The sequence below is a fragment of the Lemur catta genome, chromosome 5, assembly GCF_020740605.2.
Source record: "Lemur catta isolate mLemCat1 chromosome 5, mLemCat1.pri, whole genome shotgun sequence".
Classification (NCBI taxonomy): domain Eukaryota; kingdom Metazoa; phylum Chordata; class Mammalia; order Primates; family Lemuridae; genus Lemur; species Lemur catta.
In genome coordinates this window covers 75,656,601-75,676,374 of record NC_059132.1, presented here as the reverse complement: position 1 = coordinate 75,676,374, position 19,774 = coordinate 75,656,601, and the positions used below count along the sequence as shown (strand labels likewise).

General features: G+C 34.9%; 1 protein-coding gene across 8 annotated transcripts in view; it reads right to left on the bottom strand.

Annotated features, from left to right (window-relative positions):
• ARFIP1 (ADP ribosylation factor interacting protein 1) overlaps positions 1 to 19,774 on the bottom strand; it is an 81,281-nt gene that overhangs the window by 15,332 nt on the left and 46,175 nt on the right. For 6 of the 8 annotated variants that reach the window (XM_045552123.1, XM_045552125.1, XM_045552124.1 and 3 more), the window contains 5 exons: positions 18,618 to 18,713; positions 16,928 to 17,040; positions 12,563 to 12,784; positions 10,565 to 10,722; positions 3,968 to 4,142 (listed from right to left, as the gene is read on the bottom strand). In XM_045552123.1, coding sequence (XP_045408079.1) covers positions 3,968 to 4,142; positions 10,565 to 10,722; positions 12,563 to 12,784; positions 16,928 to 17,040; positions 18,618 to 18,713 — 764 coding nt within the window. The remainder of the gene's footprint in view (positions 1 to 3,967; positions 4,143 to 10,564; positions 10,723 to 12,562; positions 12,785 to 16,927; positions 17,041 to 18,617; positions 18,714 to 19,774) is intronic. The other 2 variants (XM_045552129.1, XM_045552130.1) reach the window with 1 other exon arrangement.

Genomic DNA, 19,774 nt, shown 5'->3' with positions numbered 1-19,774 from the left:
TTTGAACCTTGAAAAGAACAATAACAGTTAAACTGCCTTAAGTCACAAAATAGATCAAGTTACATTATTTAAAGGTCTCAAAAGAGAGAAATACTGAAAGGAGAAACATTAGAAGAGTCTAGTTAACTATGTCTTATGCAACTCAACGTGGTTTGGTTAACAAAGGAGAGACAGAGTCAAATAAGGATTGTTTAGGTTAAAGGCAAATATACTGACTGTATCATGAAGTGGAGGCAGAAAACACAGACTATAGTTGAAAGAGCATAAGTTTTTCATTAAGGGTAAATGACAAATACAGATAAATGCATTTATCATTCACATATGCACAAATATGTGTATTTTTATTTCTTCCCTCTTTGTTTTACCAGAGGAAAAGAAGGCTAGATTAAGTACATATAAACACTTCAATTTCTAAAATATAGCTAAGAACCTAATTCCTTATCTGCCTTAAAAAAAAAGTTCTAAGAAGGAACAAAAACACTAAACACTAAAACTTATTACTATAATCACAGGACTGGTTTTTACTCCTACACTCAAGGACTATTTACTTTTACTTTATGTGCTATTCTAGTTGCTTGGTTATCTGGCCTCTCATTTTAGAAATGAAGCATTACTATGAAAAGACACTCCAAAAGTCATGATATGAGAACCACTACAAAGCTGGGGAGGAGTGGGAAGACAGCAAAAAGCTGCAAAAACAGGTCTACATACTGTGGCAGTCTTTAGGACATTATCATATTACAAAACAGCATATTCATTGATGTTTTAGTTCTTCCTATTAAGAAACAGAAGAGTAGCAGTGTGTTGGTAAGCCTCTATCTAGTCCCAGCTACTTGGAGGGTAAGGTGAGAGGACTGCGTGAGCCGGGGAGTTTGAATATAGCCTGGGCAACATAGTGAGACCCTGTTAGAAAGGAAAGGAAAAAGGAAAAGGAAAGGAAAATAGGAAGAGCATATCATATTTTATCAAAATTCAAGTACTATGTAGATTACCTAACAAAAGAGATGTTAAGGTACAAATTCAGTTGCAGTTTAACAAAAGAACAAAACAACAACAACAACAAAAAACCCCAGATTTGAGGCATTTCAAATTGCCAAGAAAGCAAACAGCAATGACAGACAGTTCCTAGGCTAAAGGCTTGTTTTTCCTCCTTTTTCTTAAAGCTATTAAAAATAAAAGGAAAGGATTTTTTTGCTCAACAAAAAAATCCCAAAAGTTCTCTCATGGATCTACATTTTCACCTAACTAATAGTGATTACTTAAAACAATAGACCAAACTCTTTATAGTTTTTAAAAATTTTTATTTATTCATTTTTTAGAATCCTCCCACCTCTTTATAGTTTTGAAGTTAAATAAAAAAGATAAAAAGACCAAAGCTTCTTTATAGATTATATTTTAGACATAGCTGATTACTGAGTTCAAATTGAAACTTAGGTTGATGACAACAGTGGAAAGCCAAAAACAAAGATTATCTCTAGGCCATCTGCTATGATCTGAATGTTTTTGTCCCTCCCTAAATTCTTACATTAAAATCTCCACTCCCAAAGTGACAGTATTAGGCTTTTGAGAGGTGATTTAGGCCACGGGGGTAGAGTCCTCATAGATGGGAAGACTGCCCTTATACAAGAGGCCAGAGAGGGACCCCTCCTCTTTTCACCATGTGAGGACACAGCAAGAAGGAGCCATCTATGAGTCAGAGAGCAGGCCCCCACCAGACACCAAATCTGCCAGTCCCTTGACCTTGGACTCTCCAGCCTCCAGAACTATAAGAAATAATTCTCTCTCGTTTTATGCTACCTAGTTCATGGTATTTTGTTATAGAAGCCTGAATGGACTAAGATATCATCTAACAACATAAAATCCTTGAGAATAGAAGCAATTTTCTATTTTTATTTTATAGTAAAAAGAGAAGATGTGATAATGACAATATTATTCTCAAAGTAATGACTTCCAAACTTTTATCTCTGATGCCTTGACCCTGTTCATCCAAACTCCAAACGCACAGAAACTTCCTACCAATTGTTTTCACTTGAATATTTTGTCATCATCTCAAACTAAACACTGGGTCAAATAGAAAAAAATTCCCATCCCTCACCCTTACCCTCTTCAAGCCAAAACAGCTTCCTATTTTGATTTTCCAATCCCTGTCATGCAGCCTTAAAACCACCATATTCTTTCTTTTCTACTATTACTGCAGTGACCCTAGTTCAGGCTCTTAGTCATTTCATTTGGCTATAAAAGATTCCTTACTGGTTTCTGTGCTGCTACTTACTCTCTCCCTTTAAACTACGGTGACTGAAGAGTCTTTCTAAATCACGTTTTTTTCCTGTCACTCTCAACTTTAAAAATTCTTCAATGCCTACATGATAAAGTTGGAAGTAAGACTCATCTGAATGACGTGAAAACTTTATAGAGATGACCCGGCTGGCTATGAAGGTGGCTCGTTTCTTCCCTGCCTAGTGTACATCCCTTGCAAGGCCACAATTCAAAATCTTTATGTGGTTAAGGTTCAGTACAATCTGGCTTCCAATTACCTTTGACTTTCTCTTAAAGCACGTGAATCTCATGTTTCACTGTTAGTCTATTTCTCTATCAAATATGTATATTCCTCCAGCATACCTCTTTCAGCACTACACTGTATAGTGATGATAGGGCAGAATGTCAAAATATTTTTATATTTAAAATATACAATGTCTATACCTAAATATTGGTATATTCATATCCATCAAAATCTCAAACAGTGTAACTGATATTTATATGTGACGAAAACGAATGCAATCTTATGTGCTCAGCTAATGAAGGCCAAAAGACTGGGTCGTGCTCTTGTTTGAATGATGCTGGGCAATCTGACTGACAACTCTGCTGAGTTTCCTTTACTGCCCTGTTTTCTGGTGAGTAATTTTCACCCACAATTAAGCTAAAAAAGTAAGTGATAGTGCTGGACTTTGTAGATCTCAAAGAAGTGTATTATTCTGTAGGTTTTACGGTAGCCATAACAGTTTCTAAGGAAATGTTAAAGAAGTTATCAACATACAGTGAGTAATTTAATAAAAAGCTCTTAGATATTATGGAGATTATATACATTACTGCTTCCTGGGAGAACTGAAAAACATTTTTAAGAGGGGTACATGAAAAAAAGTATGGTTGAAGACCTGTCATGACCTCAGAGGATGTGAAAGGCACCAGAGGAACTACCAATGTGTAACGGTGAGACCCATTTTCACAGGACTGAGCTGTTCTGTACCATGCTCACTACTGGCTCTCCCATTTCCAGAACTGCAATCATCCATACAAAACGGAGTGTGCACATAATGGAAGGTATGAGAAACATGGGAACCTGTCCTTTACTTAAACCAAAACTCAGAAGCCTATAGTATATGAATATGAATGTTATATGAATCCATCTCCAGATGAAGCCTACAGTAGATCCCGTTTAGCCCTCACTGCTCTAGTCCTTTGATATGTTCACGTTACACAAAAACAATGTGCAAAATTCATTTCTTGGCTTATTCCTTATAGATTATGCTAACCGCAGCCCTAAGCTGGACATCTTAGCCATTCCTCATTTATCAGTTGCTGGGAAGAAGGCCATAGTTCTCTTCCTGAAAGTTGCACCTACTATGAATAGAAAGGTTTCAAGATATTCAGAGTGGAATCTATTATTATTTAACTTTTTAAAGCACCTGCTACCAACACCAATCTGAAGATCAATGGTTGAACATCAAGTATTTTTTGCCAATTGTTACATGTGAGACTGGGATAGTAGAGTTGATGACTTTTACCAAAGAAAGGTAAATATATGTTGTACACTTTTGAAAACTCAAACACTGATTATAAATGAAATTCCTTCTTGCAATTGTCATAAAAGAGAACCAACAGAAACAAAACAAATTCTATTTATCTTTCCTTAGGGTAACTTTATTTTAAAGTCCACAGAAAGATCTCAGAAGGTAAAGAATAAATTTACCTTATTTTCTTCTAGGAATTTTAATTTGATAGAAACGTCATTGCGCATTTTATCATATTTTTCCTTATGTGCTTGGAACAGATACTGTGACTGCTCAATCTTTGGCAAAGTGTTTGCATCACGTGGTCCAAGATTCAGTTCTTCCAAATCAGTGCGATATGCATCATATTCAATCCTGGAAAGGAGGGAACAAGTGAAGGATGCTACAAAAACAGAGTGAAATATGTTTAAGAGATGGATTAGAAATACATAGTATTCAGTCTCATACTATATAATAATATATAAAATTCTCATATCTATTCTCTATGCTTTTGAAATCATTATTTCTTTAAAAACAAAGAACTATTCATATAAGAATGGGGGAAGCTGCTTCTTAATCTCATTAACTATTCCTCTAAAAATACAGCATCAACTGTCAAGTAAAATTTCCAAAATTTAAAAACCAGTTTAAAAAAGTAGATGTCAGGCTGGGCGTGGTGGCTCACGCCTGTAATCCTAGCACTCTGGAGGCCGAGGCAGGTGGATCACTCGAGGTCAGGAGTTCAAGACCAGCCTGAGCGAGACCCTGTTTCTACTAAAAATAGAAATAAATTATCTGGACAACTAAAAGTATATGTAGAAAAAATTAGCCGGGCATGGTGGCGCATGCCTGTAGTCCCAGCTACTCGGGAGGCTGAGGCAGTAGGATTGCTTAAGCCCAGGAGTTTGAGGTTGCTGTGAGGTACGCTGACGCCACAGCACTCACTCTAGCCTGGGCAACAAAGTGAGACTCTGTCTCAAAATAAATAAATAAATAAATAAATAAATAAATAAATAAGTAAATGTCAAATTAAGATCAAAGGTATAGACCAATCCCCCGTATGAATTGGTTAATACTGATGAGGCAAAGCAGGTGAGGATAGCAGACTTCAGAATGGCATACTCAAATAAGTAAGAGGGTCAATAGAAGGTCAGTATTTCTCAAAGTAAGTCTAGGTCAGCAATGCACAATAAAAATATAATGTGAGTAACACACGTAATTTAAAATTTTCTAGTAGCTACTTTAAAACAATAAAAATTAATTTCACCTGTTTTCTAACAATATATTTTGTTTTACCCAATATATTTAAAATATTATCATTGCAACATGTCATCAGTGTAAAAAAATAGTTAATGAGCTACTTTACATTTGGAGGTAGGTACTGAGACTTTGAAATCCACTGTGTATTTTACATTTCCATCTCAATTCAGACTAGCCATGTTTCAAGTGTGCAACAGACACATTGGCTATTTACGTGACAACACAACTCTAGATGAATTTCTGTAACATCAGTATTTAGAATGTGACAATGGCATCTATTATAGAGCACTTACCACTTTGTATTTCATGAGATGCCTCACCCTAATATTCTCCCACCACTAATTGAACTAGTTTCCCCACCATCATGACCCCCATAGCCCCTCATAATACCTCTATCACAGCACCTGTGTAAGTACAGTACTACTTTGCTTATTAAACATGACTTTTCCAGCAGCCTCAACTATTCAGTACTCAGCCCAGAAACAAACTGACCTCCAATTTAGTCAAAATCAGAATCATAAAGCTTATGCCCTAAAATTAAAGCTCTTTATATATACATATATAGTATGATTCACATCTCCTATTCTGGGAATTAAGAATGCTTTAAATCACATAAGCTATACTGTATATATGACTAGAGAAAGAATACATCAGTTCCTCACACTGAGACTAATTTATTCTTAACTCGCATTGAATGTAAGAAACTTGATCTTTCAGGGCCAAAAGAGGATCATGCATTCATTCACTGATACGATGGTTCATTCAAAAATTATCAAGTGAGCACGTTCTATGTTCCAGGTACTAGAAAGTAGAGCTATAAAGATGAACAAATAACTTTATCCTCAAGAAGCTTGTGGTCTAGAGGAAGAGAACCTTGTAAACAATTACAACAAAATGAGATAATGGAAACTACCATGAAGGAGGGTAAGATATAATGGAAATCAAGTGGAAGAATTATCGAATTAGGATCTGAAAAGATATCTCAGAAAAGAATTAAAATACTATAATTAAATTTTAAGAATGGTGAAGCTTATTGGGTGCATTGGGACAGGGAAACTAGTAGAATATTACAGGAAGACAGTAACGTGGGCAAAGGCATAAATTTGTAAAATACTACGATACATTTGGGAATTAATTCAGTTATGTTAGAATCTAAAGTTGGAACATAATAATGGAAGGAAAGTCAGAGAGGGAGGCAGGATTGAGACTAAGCAGCCCTACAGGCCATGCTAAAGGGTTTAGATTTAATCCAGTAGGACAGGTGATGGGAAGCCGTTGTTGAACACTGATCTGACATAAAAGTGACATGATTCTAATTGTTCAGGATAGAAAGATGACTCTAGTGGTAGTATAAGGATTGGAGGATGGACTGGAATAAAATATTAAGAAATTAGAAGCAAGGAAACCAATTAGAAGACCAAGGACATATGAGAAATGAGTCACTAAATCAAGACAAAAGTAGTGGAGCTAAGGAGACAGAAAAGATTTAGGAGGCAAGACTGACTTAGTAATAATAACAAGTTAGTTAGATCCATGCGTTCAGTGGCCGAACTGAATGACCACTCTGCCCTTCACTGGCTCTAACATCTTGAGCTAATTCTTTGATCTCTTCGTGCAACAATTTTTCACCTATAAATGAGAATGATTAACTTCCACAAAAACTTCATATATATATTAATAAAGCACAAATGACACTTAGTAACTAATACCTTTAGGATGCTTATTATTATGGCCCAATTATTAATAGAAGAGGGGTAGCTAAAGGCTAACTTATTAAAAATAATAAGAATTAGGCCAGGAGCAGTGGCTCATGCCTATAATTTCAGCACTTTGGGAGGCCAAGGCAGGAGGATCACTTGAGGCCAGGAGTTCAAGACCAGCCTAGGCAATATAGTGAGATCTCATCTCTACAGAAAAATTTTTTTAAAAATTAGCCAGGCATGGTGGTGTGCACCTGTAACACTAGCTACTTTGGAGGCTGAGGCAGGAGGATCGCTTGAGCTCAGGAGTTTGAAGTTGCAGTGAGTGATGACTGTGTCACTGCACTCCAGCCTGGGCTTACAGAGCCAGACCCTGTCTCTTAAAAAAAAAAAAACCCAAAACAAAACTAAAAAAAAAAAAAAAAAAGAGAAAGAGAGAAAAAGAAAAAAGTAGAACTGAAATAAATAATATGTGGTGGTTTAATATAAGGACCAACATCCTTCAGTAGCCTTGGAGCACATTTCTAGATAACAGTGATTAATTTAAACACAATCAAAGTTATAATAATACTGACCTTATATTCCTTAATTTTTATATTCAGAATTTGTAGATGGTATTAAAGTAAAATTTTTCATAAGAGCTTTCTAACAGTGTTCATTACCACCAAGATAAGAAGCTCACTAAGTTTTTCAAAATGCAACTCTTCACTTCAAGGTTGCCAGTCTGAACTGGGTCCATATCAACAAAGTTAGTGATGGTTACTTTATGGCTTATGTAAAACTTCTAGAGAACAGGTGTCCACATCTGAAAAGTCTTGACCACAATTGACTCCCTTGTTGGTGCTGCTGTGGAGAAGTGTTGAATGGGCTGTTACAAGATTTTCTATACATGAAGCACCAGAGGGCTAGGAAATACTTATACACAATACATAATAGGGAGCATTAAAAGGCCACCCAGGCATTTGCCCAAATTACCACTTTTTGTGCTGATCAAATAGATGATCCCTGCCTTAAAAGTCAGTAAATTCTGGTTTTGACAGAGAACAAAATTCAGCTACTGAGAAACTTTTAATCTTGGATTCCTTTTGACTATTATCCCTCAGTAGGCAATGTTTCAGTGTTATAACTAGCTAGTTCTTCAGCTACTTCATAAATAACAGAAAAGTCAAACCCCAAGCTAAACTTAATGAATAAAATAATATATTGTAATTTGAATTAAAAAGGATAAATTATGGGGTGAGGTGATTATTGTTGTTGCTTTTTAAAGCACACACAGAGGTTGTCCAAGGGATCCTTTAAGTAACCTGCTACAAGTACATATAACTTCATTTACAATTTTGTTCAGAAGTTCCAAATAAACCTATATACATATTATATAAATTGAGATCTTACACCACATTATACTTCCCAATCTAATGAGTTGTATACCCAATCTAATTTATTAGATTTTTCATTATAAGATGTGAAAATTATTTTATATAATTAGATATGAAAATTTTAGATTAATCCAGTTTAAGCTTAAGTCTTACTGATCAAGTGTAAAAGATAGGGAACCAATGGGTTCTCATTTTGGCTTTGAAACTGACTACAAGTGAACAAGCCATTTAACCTCGAGAGTCTACTTTTTCTTCTCTGCAAATTAAATATAAAGTGTTTTGTGTATGAACAGTGACTGATCTGATAAATCTGGCTTTTGTTAATATGGGTTAATATTTTTAAAAGCATGCTAGAAATAAGGCTGAAGAGAAAGATACTAGATGTTAGTTAATTAAAACATATCTTAGGACAGGTAGACAATTACAAAGTGGAGAAACAAACTAGATTCACATAGTTCTTAACTGGGAGGTGGTAGGGGTACTTCTGGACAAAACAAAAGAATTTTCATCTTTAAAACTTGGCTGGGCATGGTGGCTCACACCTGTAATTCTAGCATTCTGGGAGACCAAAGTGGGAGGATTGCTTGAGGTTAGGAGTTCGAGACCAGCCTGAGCAAGAGCGAGATCCCAACTCCACTAAAAACAGAAAAAATTAGCCAGATGACTAAAAATGTTAATAGAAAAAAAACAGCTGGGTGTGGTGGCACGTGCCTGTAGTCCCAGCTACTCGGGAGGCTGAGGCAGGAGGATCTCTTGAACCCAGGAGTTTGAGGTTGCTGTGAACTACGCTAACGCCATGGCACTCTAACCTGGGCAACAGAGCGAGATTATGTCTCAAAACAAACAAACAAACAAACAAACAAAAAACACCATAAGTACTAAAATAATCAGAAAAACTAGAAAACAAGAATGCTTAAAATGATTAAAGAGATAAAGGGAAGACAATCCATTAGGACATTATGAATAAGGAATAGACAAATTTAAAAAAGAACCAAATTGAACTTACATAAATGAAAATTTACATTCATATACATAATCAATCCTTTGAAAAATGCAATGTCCATGAAAATATTAAAATAGAGACTGGAGTACCAACTACTGGGAATGTTATTAGGATTCCCATGGAAGGATACCTTACTGATAGATACCTAGCCATTACTCCACCACAAACCAAGTTTTTTGTTTTGATCTTCATTTCCAAGTCAATAAGAATCTCCTATATGTTAATATTAGACAGAAAATTACAAACACAGCATGGGATAGAAGCATTTCTTTTTGTGAAAAAATCAGAAATTTACTTTTCCAAGTGATCTGGGCTTTTATGTACTTAAGGTATAAGGAAATATAAACTTAATAAGCACTTAATTGTAAAAAGAACAGATGAATTTGGGTTTTCACAGGTATTTATCATATCACTAAATAAGAACAGGAGGCCAAAAAATAAAGTTATGCTTCTAAAAGGTAAAGTTTATCTTCAACTATGCTATAAAAAGTGTAACAGAAAATAAGAATTTCAAGTGTTCAGAGAAAAAAAAAAAAAAATCAAAGGGGACCAGAATGATATTGAAATAAAAGTGGCAGGGCATATGGGGGAAAAATTGGGCCTAGAATCAAAAGCTGAAAAAGGCTATCATGGATCTGCTACTCTTTAGATATATATGAGTATTTATTAATATGTATTTTATTCACCTAACAGGATGATTATGAGATAAAGAAAATTTATATATACATACATATATATGAAACAGAATGTATGAAAACACTGTATTATAAACAGGTATCAAAATGTGAGGCAAATATTTATGTAAAAGGCAAAATTTGAAAGGGTTTAAAGGCGTGCTATATTCTGGATAAATGGAAGATCATTGGTATTCACAACAAACAAAATCATGGAGGCAAAATGAGCTTGGATATTCGAGAGAAACTGAAGGAGTGAGTATAAGTATGGCTGTTGTGGAAGCAGTGATAATAAGGATGAAAGGTAATTTAGGCCAGATTACAGAGGACCATCTAGTATCTATGTGGTGGGACACAGGGCGCCATCCTCTTCTAAGGAAGCTGGAGCTGGGATCCTCCACCTCCCTATTCTCTAGAAGGCAGGGTTTGGGCACATGACCAAGGCTCAAATGGACACTTCTCAAGGCAATGAAGCAAGTGTTCAGGAGCCTTTAGAAATTATTTATGGTAGCTATGAGCTATGGCAGCATCAAGTACTGGAGCCACTCAACATCAGGGCCCTAATTAGATTCTTCTGAGGCATTACTCGGCTTTGGTTCTTGCCTGTTTCCAGAATTTTGTTCTCCTCCTTTTCTGTTAGGTCTGTTGGCTATCCTATAAGCATCCAGTACATTTTTTTCCTGACCATATTAGCCAGAGTTGGTTTCTGTTGTTTGCAACCAAAAATCTTAACTGAATTATGTGTCATCTGTAGAACAAAACATAACCAGAATTTACACCTTACCTGGCATTTTCATACTGTTTCACAGTCATTAATGTATCTTCAATTGTTTTATTCACCAAAGTGCTCACACTAGCAATGAAAAAGTTAATGGCCCCAAGAAGAGTCTCTCCATTTTTAGCCAGCAGCTTTTGCGTATCTGCATTATAGCCAAATTCTTCCTAAAACAAAGAAGTCACCTTAACTTATCTAGTAATAAATTAGTGCAAGTAATTAAAAAAAACTCAGACAAATCACTAATGGGAAAATATTTGATTTAGAAATCTAGCTATAGCAGTTTTCCCTTTTCTTTAAATCTTAAACTCTAAATGACGTCTAGGTATGTTATTACTGAACAAGTCTACCTTTAAAACTGTCATCAGCTCAGATGCATAGCTAAAATCTAAACAATTTTTTAAACTACTCTGTACGAGAAAGAATATTATCACTTCTACATTTTGTTTCTATTATAGTATAAGCACAGCTGTTAGGAAGAAAAATATAGCAGATTATTAATCAGAGAAACTATAGCTTTCACAACCAAATTAGGTAACAATTGGCTAAAACTTTCAGACATAAAATAGAGTGCAATTTTTTGTGTTTTGACTGAATCTCCTCAAAGTATAAACATTAACGATACACATTTCTTTGTAAACTTAGTGACCAGTTGACTCCCAAGTTTGGGTCTATCTAGACACACAGCTGAGAAAGGATCACTCAACACCAGATTTAGTTCATTCTGTCTGAATAAACTGCATCTTGGCTCAGCAAGCCTTACACACGACTCCTTCAGATATGGCAAGAACTAACCCTAAATGTTCAGCAGTGAAAGCTTTCCAGTCCAAGTTTTACTAATTAACAGATTAATCAGGAACACAACTGATAAATTCATCACATAATAAGATGTATCATCTGAGAATTCTCCAGTTTGTTATAAAACATCTTTCACTTTCAGTTGAAACAAATAATGTACTGGCCGGGCGCGGTGGCTCACACCTGTAATCCTAGCACTCTGGGAGGCCGAGGCGGGTGGATTGCTCGAGGTCGGGAGTTCGAGACCAGCCTCAGCAAGAGCGAGACCCCGTCTCTACTAAAAAATAGAAAGAAATTATCTGGCCAACTAAAATATATATATACACAAAAAAATTAGCCGGGCATGGTGGCGCATGCCTGTAGTCCTAGCTACTGGGGAGGCTGAGGCAGTAGGATCGCTTAAGCCCAGGAGTTTGAGGTTGCTGTGAGCTAGGCTGACGCCACGGCACTCACTCTAGCCCGGGCAACACAGCGAGACTCTGTCTCAAAAAAAAAAAAAAAGAAACAAATAATGTACTATTAACTAGAATCTTAGAAGATGCAAATTCAATGCTAGTGCAATTGCTATAATTAAATTTCTAGGTGATAAAGTACTCAACAATTCAAAAAATAGCAGGAAAGTGAAATTCTTTATTATGCTAAAAGTATTTTCATTTAAGAGAGGTCTATGTAACTCTTTACTCTGGACTCAGTCTTCAAAATTTTATAGACCTTGATTTGCAAATATTGGCAGATAGAGGATTACATAAGAAGAACAAGTATTAATCAATGTACATAAAAACTAAAAGGAAAGGCAGGCCAGCAGAAGATTTTTGGCACTAAGTTTCTACAAGGTAAGCTACACGCTTAAGTCTACATAAACATTACTGGAAATAGAACAGTTCTAAGAAAAAAACATTTTTACAACTTTTAGAAAAAGTTAACAGAACATATTACAACTGTACTTATTACCTTTGATATTCATTAAGAGGTAAAAGGAAAAATTCAAAAAGCAACAAACAAGGAAGAAAAATATGAAAGTTAGATTTATATAAATACAATAATTTATAAAAAGCAAAGTTCTTAAAGATTATATGAAATACCTTAAGAGAACATCTTGGAATTCTACTTTCATTAAGAGTTCAGCAAATCATAAACATAACAAATTACCTCAGAATACTTCTATTACCATTTTCTCCCATCCCTGATAGTTATTCAAAATAATCTTACATGGAGTTCTAATGACTTCAAACTCAGGTCAGCAAATGCATCTCCAAGTTGCCTTTGGGTATGCACCATTTGGAAAAGCTGGGTCGACAATGTCTGGGCCAGTTTTAGAATATTTTCGTATTTTTTCTTGTTATCTCTTAATATATCAATCTGAGCTTCAAGTTCAAGGTCCACAGTTCTTGAGCCACGGCCTAGCTTCTCAGAGATAATTTGTCGAGTACACTAAAAGTAGAAAGATACACTTTGTTTAGGAAGGAAAAAAAGAACAAAAGAAAAAAATAATACATCAATTCAAAATATAAATGCTAGAGCATATGGCTACACCATTTTTTGGCTTAAGCTAGTCTAACAAATTGAAAGCTGTCAGCCCCCTTACAAGTTCATCAAGACTCAGTAAATTCACCAGACGTGTCTAAAACAGAGGAACTTCCTAATCAGAGGAAGTTTTAAGAGTTATCTAGTTAACTTATATACTACCAGAAAAACACTTTCACATAATCATATTTCAAGTTTAGGGCATATGGGCAGATTATTTATAACAACAGAAATATTTGGCAGCATTTAAGAATAATAATAGACTTAATATAGGAATAATAGAGTACCAAAATTTTACTTTCTAATTGGTTTGAAATGGTCTTTTGCTTCTATCTTCCCCTTTAAATACCTTACTGTATATATGTGTGTGAAGGAGGAATTAAGGGAAGAAAGGAAGGAGAGAGAGGAAAAAAAGAGAAGAAAGGGGGTGGAGAGGAAGAGAGAGAGACATAAGAGATTCCCGAGTTCTCCATTTACTTTTGCCCAGATAGCATGGTATGGTACTACATTTTTTTATTGTATTCTGTCCTAGAAATAATGATACAGAAACCTATAATTTTTAAAAAGTACCCAATTTCAAAGCACATGGAAATAAGTTTTCTAGTAATAATTTTTGTTGAAAATCAAATCATTTTAAGAATAACTGGGGCATTAATATATTCCACATCACTAAAAAGTTATCAAAAATATTCTTAAGAAGTAGTAAATAAGTACTGCAATTTTTAAAATTTGTAAATTTGCTCTTTATCACATCTTTCAAAGTTTAATGTTTGTTGTAAAAATGAAAATAACTCATGAAATAAAAGGTAAATTTCCTCTTCCTTTTATCACACTAAATGATAGAAAACTACTAGTAGCAGTTTGATGGACATTTTAGATGCTCCTTTAGATATATATTATCACATATGTAATGTTTTCCAAATAAACATGAAATTATGCTATACTTAATATCCTGAACATTTCTTTTCTATGAACAAAATAACTTGAGACTTTTCTTTGTCAATATACATAAATTTGTCACTCATATATTTTTTTTATTTTTTATTTCAAAATATTAAAAGGGTACAAATGCTTTTCTTACATGTATACCTTTTATAATGCTTAAGTCAGGGTTTTTAGTGTGTATTTTTCTACTTAAAATTGAAACAAATTTCTCAGCATGTTTTCTATTCTCATCAACTAAGACTCAATCTTTATAAATAAACATTTTTTTTACAAAGGAGTTTTTTTTTAAAAGTAGAGAAATTTTTAACTATATAGAAAATGATAGGAGAGATGATAGACCAAAACCACAGGAGGAGGATAAAACTATTACTAGGAAAAACATACAAACATTCCTAAGAGATGAAAATCACATCAAGAGAAAAGTTTTACTGAAGACACTGTGATTTTTAAAAAAATTTATTTATTTTTTATTTTTTTACAGACGGCCTCTTTCTGTCAACCATGCTAAAGTGTAGTAGCCTGATCATGGCTTGCCTCAAACTCCTGGGCTCAAACAATCTTCCTGCCTCAGCTTCCTGAGTAGCTGGGACTAAAGTGGGACCATGTTTGGCTAATTTTTTTTTTTTTTTTTTTTTTTTTTTTTGAGACAGAGTGTCACTGTGTTGCCCGGGCTAGAGTGAGTGCCGTGGCGTCAGCCTAGCTCACAGCAACCTCAAACTCCTGGGCTTAAGCGATCCTACTGCCTCAGCCTCCCGAGTAGCTGGGACTACAGGCATGCGCCACCATGCCTGGCTAATTTTTTCTATATATATTTTTAGTTGTCCAGATAGTTTATTTCTATTTTTAGTAGAGACGGGGTCTCGCTCAGGCTGGTCTCGAACTCCTGACCTCGAGCGATCCACCCGCCTCGGCCTCCCAGAGGGCTAGGATTACAGGCGTGAGCCACCGCGCCCGGCCTGCTAATTTTTTAATTTTTTCGCAGATACTGGGGTGGGTGTGGGGTGGGGGTTGTGGGGGTATCTCTCACCATGTTGCCCAGGCTGGTCTTTTTTTTTTTTTTCCTGAGATAGTTTCACTCTGTCACCTGGGCTAGAGTGCAGTGGCATCAGCCTAGCTCACAGCAACCTCAAACTCCTGGGCTCAAGTGATCCTCCTGCCTCTGCCTCAGCCTCCCAAGTAGCTGGGACCACAGGCATGTGCCACCATGCCCAGCTAATTTTTTTTCTATTTTTTTAGTAGAGACAGAGTCTTGCTCTTCTCAGGCTGGTCTCAAACTCCTGATCTCAAGCAATCCTGCCGCCTTAGCCTCCCAAAGTGCTGAGATTATAGGCTTGAGCCATCATGCCTATTCATTGTGACTTTAATGAGAAAAACATTAGCAAGAAATAATGTCTGAAATGGCAAAAAGATAAAGGAGATGGGTCACTCATTCCCATACTTCCACATCAAGATTCAGCATGTGGTACCTTCCATAGCAATCTAGATATAACAATCCACTGAAAGTCAAGAAGCCAGAGTTCTTTGGAGGAGTTAGGTTAAAAATGTATGGATGTAGAATATTAATAGAGGTAAATTTCATGAATAAAGGAACAGCTAAGTAAATAAATTTAATAAATAATAAATCGAAGACGTTCAGTCTGGTATGAAAGATATAAAGAAGTAAAATCAAGGGGAATGCCAAGCAGTAGGCAAATACAGCCTCATGAGCAAAGTTATAGAAGTTTGAGAAAGCACAGATTGTTTAGGCAGTCTCTAGGTTATTTATGTATGGAGATCCATACATAGAAGAGAGGAGTAGAAAATAATGTTGGAAAGATAGATAGGGGTCAGATTTGTGCCATTCCAAAGACACCGGGAAATCAACTGAAGGATTTTAAGCAAGAGTAAACCACATTAGATAGAGTAGAATATATAATCTAAGAGAATTTGTTAAGAAGCCACTACAGTAATGTGAGAGAGTAATAAAGACATCAACTATGGCTGTGAAGGATGAGATCGAGAAAAACGGAAAAAGTAAAAGAATATTAAAGAGGCAGAAGCCGTAGGATTTAATGACTGACTGGGTATGTGGGATCAGCAAGAAGATGGAGTGGAAATTTGTGAATATTCGGGTGAACTGTTGTTATAATAAGAAAATTCAAAGGCAAAACAATACATGGATGAGAGAATCCATATCTGTGAGAACAGAGAGGGCAATTATTAGACAGCATGTCCTAATGAGAAGAGTTTAAGCAAGTACAACTTTTTGAAGATTACCATCAGCATATCTCAGATTCTGCATTGTCATGAACTAAAGAATTTTTGGAAAGATTCATGTAGCACTTTCATCATCTTAAGAAAACCTGTAATTTTGTAGAGGACTTCAGATCATATTTTAAATGGATTAACTGAAAGAATAAATTCATTTTGTTTATTACTCTTGAGAAGACAGATTAAGAGAGACCTGTTCTGTATAAAACTACAGATAATTCCTGATTTATCAACTACCAGACCCATAACCAGTTCAGGAATGTAGAGAGAGTTGTTGCTGATACTCTAACCTGAGTTGCTAGGGCTTTCATCCACTTAATTATTCAAAGAACTCTACTATCTTGTCCCTGTTAAGATTCAAAGGTACTAAGTGGACTTGGCGCTTGAGTTATTTGTAACACATCAAATACAGTAAGAATTAAATAATTTGATTATTTGTTATGGAAGGCCTAAGAAAAACAATCACCAATTACTACTCTGAAGCAATGCAACTAACAATGTTAACAGACTTCAGGAATCTAACTCTTTTGTAATCAATCTAGTGCTGCCTATACAGTTAATGCTTAGTAATTACAGTAAAATCAGAGAATTTCAATGTGTTCGAAGGCACTACATTTCTTCAATTATGTACATCATCTGTCAGTTAATAAGCATTTTAGAAGTTTTTTTTATTCTTTTGTATTGACTTTTTAAATTACCTAAAAAAATCAGTAATATCCTAATTATATTTCCACCATGTTTAGATGGCATCATTCTCTCCTCTATATTCATATAACTGCAACATAATAATTTGAATAACACACAAATGAAAATGCTTAGAGCCATTTAGGGTGGAAACATTAAAAAATTACAAACCTTATAGGTGTTTAGACTCCACTTTCTAACAAGTTCTAACTTTTCCATTGCAGGATTTTTAATTTCATCTGCTAGAATAACTGGTCCACTTTTTGTCTGTGTTCTCTGGCCACCTGCATGATCATAACAAAAGATAAAAACACAATCCAGATAAAGACGAGCAGGTTAAAGAAAACAAAACATTGACGTTGTTCAAATTAAACTACTTATGCATCTAAAAAATAAAGATTCCCACAAAGTGAAGAACTACAACTTCCTGAAATCACTGAAAATAATTTCCTAATCATTTAAAAAACATTTCTGCTATTAAACACAAATGCCATGTGGTTTGTCTGCCTTCTTAAACAAAAATCTGCTGCAATCAGCCTTCTTCCCTACATAAGCTGCTGTTTAGAGAAAAATAAAATTTCCACAACTAATCTTATTATCTATCTATTGACCCTAACAAGAACTATTTTTGTCAGTAAAATATTTAAAAGGCCATGTATTTCTCCATGGTGATCCTTTTCACTGTAATACACAGACCAGAACAACAATAGGATGTTGCTATAATTTTGGAGGATCTGAAAGTATAATTCAAATTTTATTAAATAGTTCAATTCAAGTAGCCATTAAAATTTCTTACCACTAGTATGAAAGACTGGGTTGAAACAAAACCTACATTGTACCTCTTTTTCTCAAGAGACCAAAAAGAAGTGAAAAAAAAACTTCCACAAAACAGCCATAATGAATAAAGGCAGTGTAAAGTCCTGACAATGTACTATGCCAACAATTAAGAATTTATGACATGAAAGCAACTCTACAACAATATAGTTCCTAACAGTAAAATATTTTTCATAGCAGAAAAATGTTTCATAAACGTTTATGATACTAATGATTTGGCATGGAAATTTTGTAATAATTTAAAAAGAACAATGCAATAAGGAAAAAAGAAAATGTAAAAATCGCTTTAAAAAATTAGAGTTGGCAAAAATTTCTTCTCTCATTTATTCCTACTGCCAGACCAATCTTTAACCATAGCTTTACCACAGTCTAAAAGTGAGAACAGTGTTCAAGATGAAACATTTAAGAATCTACAAAATTCTCACAGAAATAAAATATAAATGTTAACATTTCATATAAAAAGAAAGTGTTCATTTTTCCCTTGTTTTTATAGTCCAGTAATATTAAAGTACATTGATTTCTCAAGTATTTTTCACTGGGTATAACTGGTAAATTACACAGTATTTTGTTGCAATCTGCAAACTATTTGTAAGTTGAGGAGAAAATAAGAAGACACAACCTTTTCCACTTAACCCATTCCCCAAAATAAACAACCCAATTTTTGAAGCTTCCTTTTTTGTTTAACTGAAAACAGACGGCAGAGCTGCAAAGCTGAGAGTTTAGGATCAAATAAGTAAACCTACGTTTTCTAGAGCAAAGAAAGGATGATTTAAGACTAATCAAATTTCACAATGTTTTTAATTTTTAAATGGATTAAATTTCAGGTTTGAGATATAGCCTAATTACTTTGAAAAGCCAGAAAGACAGGCTATGGCTAGAAAGATTATTTCCCTTATTGTTAATAAGCAGCCACCAAAAAAGCCAGAACACACACCTAAGAATATAAAGCAAGTGATTATGAAAGTGAGTGAATTAGTTTAGTTTCAGCAGTAGCAAGAAGGGTTGTATCCAATCGTGCAGTGAATACCTGCAGGAACAATTAAATCACTTCCTTGTTGAGCCAGTCGACTAGCTGCAACCCTGCTAGGAGACATAACAGATGGCAATGGTGGTGCTGGGGAACCTGAAAAGGGTAGACATTTAACTGTGAAAATCCTTCTCCTCTTCTAAATACTGTACATTTTCCTTTAAAATATTCAAGCACTAGGATTAACAGCTTGAATTAATATAGTTGCTTTCTTGCAGGAAAGGACTAATAAATTGATCTTATCAGGCTGAGTTCTCATACAAACTTTTCATCAAACTATCAAAACATATAACTATACAAGAAATTTGGCAAGATCACATCTAACTAGGACTTTACCTGGACTCTGCTATTTCCAAAATCAATTAATAGAATGTGATTAAAGTCCTATAGTTGAATGATTTAAACCGTAAGTAATTATTTCAAAACTTGCTACTGTTATATACTAAGGAAAGACTCTTCGAGTAAAAATCCAATGGCATGTGTAAGTAAGGGCTATTAAAGCTTGCTTCTGTGTCTTACAGAAATGTGAATTATAGCAGTCACAGTAATTGTAGCCAAAAGTTTCAAATTATAAACCAAATATCACAAAATATAGCTTGTTATTCATAATGTGGATGCAGGGGACCTAAGGCAATTAAGTCACCTGGAAGCTTGTTAGAACAGAATCTCAGGTCCTTCCCCAGACTTACTGAACCTGAATCTGCATTTTCACAAGATACCCAGGGTAATATGTATGTACTCTGAAGTTTGAGAAGTACTGATGTAGAGTATTTTCTGACTGCTCATATGAATCACTACTGGAGCTTTTAAAACATACTTGGGATACTCTGAAAGATCTACTGATTGTCAGTGAAGCAGGCATCTGTTGTTTTCTAAAAGCTACAAGATGATTCTCAAACACAACTAAGTTTGAGAACCAGAAGAACGTAATTTTTGAATGAAACACAACTGAGTTTTAAATTCTAACTCTGAGTGTGAAATTCTGGCTCTATCTATCACATAATATCAGGAACACCCTGGCAAATTATTTAACGTCTCTGAGCCTTAGTTATCCATAAAGTAAGAAATATTAACTACCCAACACTGTTGCTTATGTTCAGCATTAAACCAAAGAGAGTGATAATTAAAAAGAAGTTTAAAAGAAATATGAAAGTCCT